Here is an 8,453-nt window from a genome sequence, read left to right as displayed (position 1 = left end):
AGCGACTTCGCTGACCGATGTAGATATAATAGGAGTCCAGCAGCAGCAGCGAAGGAGTAGTCCAGCAGCAGCAATTGCTGGGGGATGGGTGTGTGTGGGCCTGGGCCTGGGCCTGCGGTGTACGGCAGGTTGGTGTGGGGTAAGGAGTGGTTCCCTGGTTCTGGTTTCTTTTTTCAGTCCCACCTTCCCTCTCTCCCCGCGTTTTCAGCTCCCTGCCTGTTTCCACCTCCTTCCGTCCGCCGCCCCTCTTCTTCCTCCCCTCTTGCTCTGCTCGTGCAGATCACCGACTTCGAATGGGTGTCCCGCCTGCGTTACTACTGGCGGGACGAGGATGTGTATGTGGATATGGTGCAGGCCAGCATCTCTTACGGGTGAGGGAGGGGGGAAGGAAGGGAAGGGGGAGGGAGGGAGGTAAGGAAGGGGGGTAAGGGAGGTAAGGGGGGAAATATGTGTTCAGATGTCAGAGGGTTAACTGTGTGGACATCCGACAAGCACCCACCTGACTCCGAAGCCAAGACCCTCCCTCCCGCCCAACCCCCTACCTTGTACTTCTTTCCTGCCCCACAGCTACGAGTACCTGGGTAACACTCCCCGCTTGGTGATTACTCCGCTGACTGACCGCTGCTACATGACCCTCATGAGCGCCATGCACATGAACCTGGGGGGAGCACCCGCGGGGCCGGCAGGTAGGTGAGGGCAGGGGAAGGGAGAGGGGAGCGGAAGAGGGGGGGAGGGGGAGAAGCGACACATGTTGTCTGGGGAACCAACGCGAGAGAGGAGCGAGAGGAAATGGGTGGAGGGAGAAAGAGAGAGAGAAAGAGAAAGAGAGAGAGAGAGAGAGAGAGAGAGAAAGAGAGAGAGAGAGGGGGGTTGGGGTAATAGTGGGATGGAGTGCAATGGTTTTGGCTGCTGGCTTGTCCTGTCCTGTCACATACATCATCCACATCCACATCCGCATCCGTACAACCGCAACCGTATACCTGCATTACCCCATGTTGGTCTGTTCTAATCTGCTCTGTTCTGCTCTGTTGTTCTATCGACCCAGGTACGGGCAAGACCGAAACTACGAAGGACCTTGCCAAGGCTCTGGCCAAGCAGTGTGTGGTCTTCAACTGCTCAGACGGTCTGGACTACCAGGTGGGGCGTGGATGGTAGGAGGCTGGCTTGCGGAGTAGGAGTAGGAGGAGTGGTAGGAGGAGGAGGAGGTGGAGGAGGGGTAATAGCAGGAGGAGGAGGAGGCGGAGGAGGACGAGGGGTAATCTGGGACATCTAGGAGCCAAATAATTACTAACGTTTACCGACCAACTTCCAACGACCACAACTGCCAACGCCCTGCAGGCCATGGCCAAGTTCTTCAAGGGTCTGGCCAGCAGTGGTGCCTGGGCCTGCTTTGACGAGTTCAACCGTATCGACTTGGAGGTGCTGTCCGTGGTGGCTCAGCAGGTATGTCTGTATGTATGTATGTGTGTGTCTGTATAAATGTCTGTGTGTCTGTATGTGTGTTTTGGGAGAGGGAGAGCGGGAATCTTCGCTTGGAGGGCGAGGGAAATGCGAGGGTGAGAGGAATGGGGAGACGACTTGAGTTGCTGCCTGAACGTCGGTCCTTTGGGTACACAAACTACTTCAGACCATTCCCTTCCCCATCGTTCCCTTTCTCCCTAGCCCCCTTTCTTTCCCCTCCTTTACCCGTCACCTCACCTCACCTCCTTTCCGGCGCCCCCCCCCCCCCCCATCCTCCACACACACGCACATTCCATCCAGATTTTGACCATTCAGTTGGCCATCCAGGCCAAGGTGAAGCGCTTCATCTTTGAGGACACGGAGATCGACCTTAACCCCGCCTGCTCCGTCTACATCACCATGAACCCCGGATACGCAGGTGCGGGGGCTGGGGTTTTCGGGGGTTTTGGGTGTGTGTGTGTATGTGTGAAGGGGTTGGGGGGTTTGGGGAGTTTTGGGGGGTTTGCGCGGGCTATACCGGGAGCCATAATGGAGCTTGGACCCATGTTATCCCGTGGACCTCTAGGACCGCCCCCCGTGGGTTGTGTCACTATAGCGCCGCTATAGAGAATGACGACTGTACTCTCCCCCGCTCCCTGTCTGTCCTCTGTCTTTCTTTTCCTGTCAACCCCTGCTGTCATCACGTGTGTCCTTCCACCTTCCTCCTCCTCCCTCAGGCCGTTCTGAGCTCCCCGACAACCTCAAGGCACTGTTCCGCCCCTGCGCCATGATGGTTCCCGACTACGCGCTCATTGCGGAGATCTGCCTGTACAGCTACGGCTATCGGGCGGGTAAGGACCTGGCGCGGAAGATGGTGGCCACCTTCAAGCTGTGCTCTGAGCAGCTCTCCAGCCAGGATCACTACGACTACGGTGAGTAACTCGGGCTGGACTACGGTCCCGTGTGGGCTGCTGGGGGCTGGGCCATACACACGTCCCTTGGGCCCTCCCCCCGCTTTTCCGGACATCCCCGGACGTCTGTGCGCGGAACTTGTAACAAACGGGAAGGGCTCAAAAGGGACCTTTAAGGAAGACACAATAAGGGTATGGGGCCCGTTTTTAATGTTTTCCCATAAAGCAGCTTGGTCGCATGTATGTGTGTATGTATGTATGTATGTATGTATGTATGTATGTATGTATGTATGTATGTATGTATGTATGTATGTATGTATGTATGTATGTATGTATGTATGTATGTATGTATGTATGTATGTATGTATGTATGTATGTATGTGTGTATGTATGTATGTGAATGTGTATGTGTCCATGTGGATGTCCGGCCGTGTGCGCATGCATGCAGGCATGCGTGCCGTCAAGTCGGTCATCACTGCCGCTGGCAACCTGAAGCGCGAGTTCCCCGACGACAACGAGGAGGTGTTGCTGCTGAGGGCGCTGCGGGACGTCAATGTGCCCAAGTTCCTGAGCCACGACCTGCCGCTGTTCAACGGCATCATCACTGACCTCTTCCCCGGGGTCAAAATGCCTGAGGTGCGCTTCTCTCGAATCTGCTGTTTTTGCATCTACTACTACTACTACTACTACTACTACTACTACTACTACTACTACTACTACTACTACTGCTGCTGCTGCTGCTGCTGCAACTACTACTACTACTACTACTACTACTACTACTGCTGCTGCTGCTGCTGTTCCTGCGCCTCCTGCTTTTGCTGCTGCGTCTGGTGGTGCTGCTGCTACTGACCTCAATAACCTCCCCACAACCTCCGCAACTAGCAATCCCAATTCGCAGCCCCAGGTTCAATCGATGCCGATCCCCCTCCCGATGCCGATCCCCCTCCCGATGCTGATCTCCCTCTGTGGCCTACGTGTGACTGCCGGTGTGCTGCCCGCCCTCCCTGTTATCCCTGTTGTCAGGTCGATTACGCCAGTCTTCTGTCAGCTCTTGGCGAGTCATGCAAGGAGCTGGGCATCCAGGTACATGGGTGAAGATGTGGGCACCTGTGTGTGTGGGCACCTGTGTGTGTGGGCACCTGTGTGTGTGGGCACCTGTGTGTGTGTATGTGTTTTCATTTATCCGTGTTGGGGAGTCCGGTTACTTAATCGTTCGTACATTGATCCGTACACTGACCCTAACCCCCTGTCTGGACCCATCCCCTCCCCGCTTTTCCTAATAACCCTATAAAAGCCTAATAACCCATACACCCATACCCGCCCATTTATCCGCACCGAGCTCACCTTTTTTTAGTTTGTCTCTAAAAGTGGATATACTTTCTTAACCCTTTTGGCTACACCTCGCTCTCTCACACACACACACGCTCACGCACCCCTCGCACCCCTCCAACGTCCTCCAACGTCCTCTCCTTCCCTTCTCCCAACGCGACCAGGCCGTGGAGCCCTTCGTTGCCAAAGTCATCCAGCTGTACGAAACTACCATTGTACGGCATGGGCTTATGCTTGTGGGACCCACCATGGGCGGCAAGACCTGCTGCTACCGGTCGCTGCAGAAGGCTATGACGAAGCTGGCCGTGGCGGGAGATCCAAAGTGGGTATATGCCACAGCTTGGGGATACGAACGACCGTGACGGTGACGGGTGTGGGTGTGGGTGTGGGTGTGAGGTGCGCGCGGGGGAGGATTACGTGGTTTCGGGGCAGGGGTGGACGGCGGTGTGTGGGTGTATGGAACTGTGGTGGTCCGGGCAAACAGGGCCGATACACACATACGCATACACATACACATACACATACACATACACATACACATACACATACACATACACATACACATACACATACACATACACGGCCCGCCTTTGGAGCCCTATCACCCCATCCCACCCCACGCAACACCCTGTCCTCTTGACTTTGCAACCTGCACAGGTACGAGCGCGTGCGCGTGGTGTCGCTCAACCCCAAGTCCATCACCATGGGTCAGCTGTACGGCGAGTTTGACGAAAACACCCACGAGTGGACGGACGGCGTGCTGGCCTGCTACATGCGGGAGTGCTCCGAGGACCCCAAGCCGGATAAGAAGTGGATCATGTTCGACGGCCCCGTGGACGCGGTGTGGATTGAGAACATGAACACGGTGCTGGACGACAACAAGAAGCTGTGTCTTGTCAGCGGCGAGATCATCCAGCTGAGTTCGTCCATGACCATGATGTTTGAGGCAAGTATGGATGTGGCTGGGTGGATGGCTGGGTGGATGTGGCTGGTTGGATGTGGCTGGGTGGATGTGGCTGGGTGGATGTGGCTGGTTGGATGTGGCTGGGTGGATGTGGCTGGTTGGATGTGGCTGGGTGGATGGCTGGGTGGATGGCTGGGTGGATGGCTAACTGATGTATGTAAAACGAAATATGTGGAAGTGTGTGTGTATGTGTATGTATGCTGTGAAGATTTAAATGGCCTAGGGTTTGTTTTCCCTTGGCAAGCTCTTCATTTCGTAGTAGAGTAGTATTGCCACTTGATTGGTTCCGCTGCTGTTGCTGCTACACGGCTGCTACATCACCGGTTCCATTGTGAGGGGCAGACAATTAGGGAATTCCGCCGTCTTCTCTCTTTATTTAAGAACTTCTCTCTTTGTAAGGACTTCATTTTTTCCCTCCCCCTCCGCGTTGTCCAGGTTGAGGACCTGGCCGTCGCCTCTCCCGCCACCGTCTCCCGCTGCGGTATGGTTTACATGGAGCCCACCGCGCTCGGACTGGAGCCGCTGCTGCGGAGCTGGCTGGGCCGGCTGCCACCCGGGGTTTCGGAGCACGGGGCGCTGCTGGCGAACATCTTCAATGCGCTGGTACCGGAGGGGCTCAGAACGCTCCGCAAGAGCCTCAAGGTGGGCTTGGCTGGCTGGGTTACTATATAGAAAAGTGGCTCAGAAAGACCCGGAGTAGGAGAAAGGAAAAAATGCGGGTGTAGGGGTAGGCGCGGGCGAAAAGGAGGGTTTGGGCCCATCCTCAACATGTGGCCCAAGTGGGGTACTGAGTTACCACTTAGTTGGGGCTTATGGCACGGAAGGAAGGAAAAGACCAAGGAGAAGGGATGGGGGAATAGGAAAGGGGATTGGGGTTCGTTTGGGGTTCAGTCAGACAGCGCGAGGGTTTGGGTGGAGGAGGGGGATTAGCAAGGTAGGCTGTGGGGTTCTGGATAGATGGATAGATAGATAGATAGATAGATAAATAGATAGATAGATAGATAGATAGATAGATAGATAAATAGATAGATAGAGAGATAGATAGATAGAGAGATAGAGAGATAGATAGATAGAGAGAGAGAGAGATAGAGAGATAGAGAGATAGATAGATAGAGAGAGAAAGAGAGAGAGAGAGAGAACAAAGCGAATGTACACACTATTTTGCGTGCTGATGCTTCCTGTCCTGCTGACCTCCTTCCGATGCTGCTCTGATGAATGCGCCCACGATCAACTACCACAGGAAACCGTCGCAACCGTCAACAACAACCTGGTGGCTTCCTGCTTCGGGCTCATGGACTCCCTGCTCAAGGCTTTCGAGCGCGCTGAAGGCCAAGAACCTCCCACTGCTGATGAAAAGGCCGCTCAAGCCGCTATGCTGCCTAGCCTCATGCTGTTCAGCATCGTGTGGAGCGTGGGGGCCTCGTGCGACAAGGCGGGACGTGCCGCGTTCGATACCTGGTTTCGGAGCCAGATTCGCGACAGCGGCCTGACGCTGGCTGACGGCGCCATGATGCCGGCCACGGGCAGCGTATACGACTGGGTGTACGACGTGACGGGCAGCTTCACGGAGAACGGCGCGCCGGGCTGGGCGGGCTGGATGGCAACGGTGCCGGAATTCCGGTGTGACCCGGACCGGCCGTTTGCTGAGATCATCGTGCCTACTGCCGACACCGTCAGATACACGTATTTGGTGGATAGGTACGTATGCACGTGGGAGAGGGGGGAGGGATGGCACCGACTCCGGGGGGGACCGAGGGGAAAAGGTGGAGTGGGAGAGAAGGAAAGGGAAAGGGAAAGGGAGCCACCATCTGGAAAACCAACCTGGGAAGTCACGTGGGATCGCGGGAGGAGGACGGGATGGATGTTGCGGGAGGGAAAGGGGAGAAAAAGGGGAGGGAAAGAGGGAGGGATGGGAGAAGGGGAATTGTTAGGTTGGAAGGGGGGAAAGGCAGCCGCATGTCCAACGCATGGTACAAATGTTCCCGCCCATTCTTCGGCGTTCGATTCCCAGCCCCCTTCCTTCCTTCCACCGGCCATTCCTTCATCCCAGCGGCCGTGTTCTCATGTATCCCCTTACTAAATGCTTGGGAAGCGGCTTTTCCGTCGTCGTCCCCCCCTCTACCGTACCCTTGACCCACCCACCGTCCCCGCCAACGCACCGCTGAACCCAAGCCTCCAAAACACACATATATATATATATACACACCTACACACAAAAACACATACACACAGAGATACATACGTACATACGTCCCCTGTGCCCTTCCGTAGGCTGGTTGCCGCCCACCGCCACGTGCTATGTGTGGGTGAGACCGGGACGGGTAAGACTCTCAACGTGGCTAACAAGCTGCTCAACGACATGCCGCCCGAGGTGCAGCCGCTGTTCATGACCTTCTCAGCTCGCACCTCAGCAAACCAGACTCAGGTACGGGTGCATGTAAGGGTGCGTGGAAGGGGAGGGGGAGGAGGAGGAGGGGGAGGAGGAGGAGGAGGAGGAGGAGGAGGGGGAGGAGGGGGAGGAGGAGGGGGAGGAGGAGGGGGAGGAGGGGGAGGAGGAGGAGGAAGTGCAACTGTTAGCTAACTTGGTGCTGGTGATGCTGCTAGGCAATGTTGTTTATTGTGATTGCTCTGGCTGTTGTTGTTGTTGGTGGTGGTAATGGTAGTGGTGTGCTGCTAGTGCTGTTATTCATGCATTGTTAGCAGTCACGTGCGCGTGTGAGTGTGTGGGCAACCGTGTATCAACCATGAACCGTGTATCAACCGTGTATCAACCGCTAACCGCCAACTGCCTAGATATTAACTGCCAAAACGCCAACCGATTTCGGCCCTCAGGACATCCTGGACGCCAAGATGGACAAGCGGCGCAAGGGCGTGTACGGCCCTCCTGCCGGCAAGCGTTACGTCGTGTTCGTGGACGATCTGAACATGCCGCAGCGAGAGAAGTACTTTGCACAGCCGCCCATTGAGCTGTTGCGGCAGTGGATGGACCATGGAGGATGGTGGGTGCAGTACAGCAGTACAGCAGTACAGCCGTACCGCTCCTCTCTTGCCCTGTGTGTTGCTCCTCTCTCTTGATCGATCGATCACCCCCTCCACCCTTCTTGCGCCTTTCATTGCGTTGGGGGGGGAAGAGGTAGCTCTTGCTCCTCTTGCTCCTCCTCCTCCTCCTCTTCCAAGTATAACAATAACCTTTCCTTATTCATCCTCCCCTCCCCCGCCTCCTCCCCCTCCCCCTCGTCCTCCCCTCCCCTCCTCGCCATCCTCCCCCCCCCCAGGTACGAGCGCAAGCCTCCCTGCCCCTTCCGCACCATCGTGGATACCCAGTTCGTGGCGGCCATGGGGCCCCCGGGCGGCGGCCGCAACCCCGTCACGAACCGCCTGCTGCGCCACTTCCACTTCATCTCGTTCACGGAGATGAGCGACAGCTCCGTGGGCCGCATCTTCACCACCATCCTGGGCGCCTTCTTCAAGTGAGGGGTGGCGGTGGGGGGCTGGGCTGGGGGCTGGGGGGTGTGGGGGGTGTGGGGTGTCGCAACGACGGGCGGAAGGGCGGGGTCCGGGGTCGGTTGCTTGGGCGAGATGGGGGGGAGGAGGAGCTCTGCATATGGTGGTGGTGGGGGGAGGAGGGGATTTGTGATAATAGGAAGAAAAAAACAACTCGGGGGCCCACAGGTTTGGGTCTGAGAGGGCGTGAGAAAGGAAAGTATTGCAGATTCTTCGAAACTGCTTCCCAACATCCTCTCCCCCTTTGTTTTCGGTTTCGCTACCTGCTGAATCCATTTATCCCCCCCCCCCTTCCCCCCCCCCNT

The 8,453-nt window shown here is 56.5% G+C and overlaps 2 protein-coding genes across 2 annotated transcripts in view; both read left to right on the top strand.

Annotated features, from left to right (window-relative positions):
- Nucleotides 1–7,069, top strand: part of VOLCADRAFT_95655 (dynein heavy chain 2) — a gene marked incomplete at both ends in the record, with an annotated part of 23,675 nt that extends 16,606 nt beyond the window's left edge. Inside the window, 13 exons of the mRNA XM_002954765.1 lie at nt 280–371; nt 568–686; nt 1,046–1,137; nt 1,339–1,443; nt 1,762–1,879; nt 2,178–2,372; nt 2,800–2,987; nt 3,375–3,434; nt 3,845–4,002; nt 4,338–4,671; nt 5,080–5,286; nt 5,885–6,342; nt 6,916–7,069. Of these exons, the coding sequence (XP_002954811.1) occupies nt 280–371; nt 568–686; nt 1,046–1,137; nt 1,339–1,443; nt 1,762–1,879; nt 2,178–2,372; nt 2,800–2,987; nt 3,375–3,434; nt 3,845–4,002; nt 4,338–4,671; nt 5,080–5,286; nt 5,885–6,342; nt 6,916–7,069 (2,280 nt within the window). The remainder of the gene's footprint in view (nt 1–279; nt 372–567; nt 687–1,045; nt 1,138–1,338; nt 1,444–1,761; nt 1,880–2,177; nt 2,373–2,799; nt 2,988–3,374; nt 3,435–3,844; nt 4,003–4,337; nt 4,672–5,079; nt 5,287–5,884; nt 6,343–6,915) is intronic.
- Nucleotides 7,070–7,569: 500 nt separating this feature from the next.
- Nucleotides 7,570–8,453, top strand: part of VOLCADRAFT_106537 (dynein heavy chain 2) — a gene marked incomplete at both ends in the record, with an annotated part of 17,687 nt that continues 16,803 nt past the window's right edge. Inside the window, 2 exons of the mRNA XM_002954764.1 lie at nt 7,570–7,643; nt 7,920–8,114. Coding sequence (XP_002954810.1) covers nt 7,570–7,643; nt 7,920–8,114 — 269 coding nt within the window. The remainder of the gene's footprint in view (nt 7,644–7,919; nt 8,115–8,453) is intronic.

This window comes from Volvox carteri (assembly GCF_000143455.1).
Source record: "Volvox carteri f. nagariensis unplaced genomic scaffold VOLCAscaffold_45, whole genome shotgun sequence".
Taxonomy (NCBI): Eukaryota; Viridiplantae; Chlorophyta; class Chlorophyceae; order Chlamydomonadales; family Volvocaceae; genus Volvox; species Volvox carteri.
Note: the sequence above shows the minus strand (reverse complement) of the source record. Positions and strands in the feature narration are given on the sequence as shown.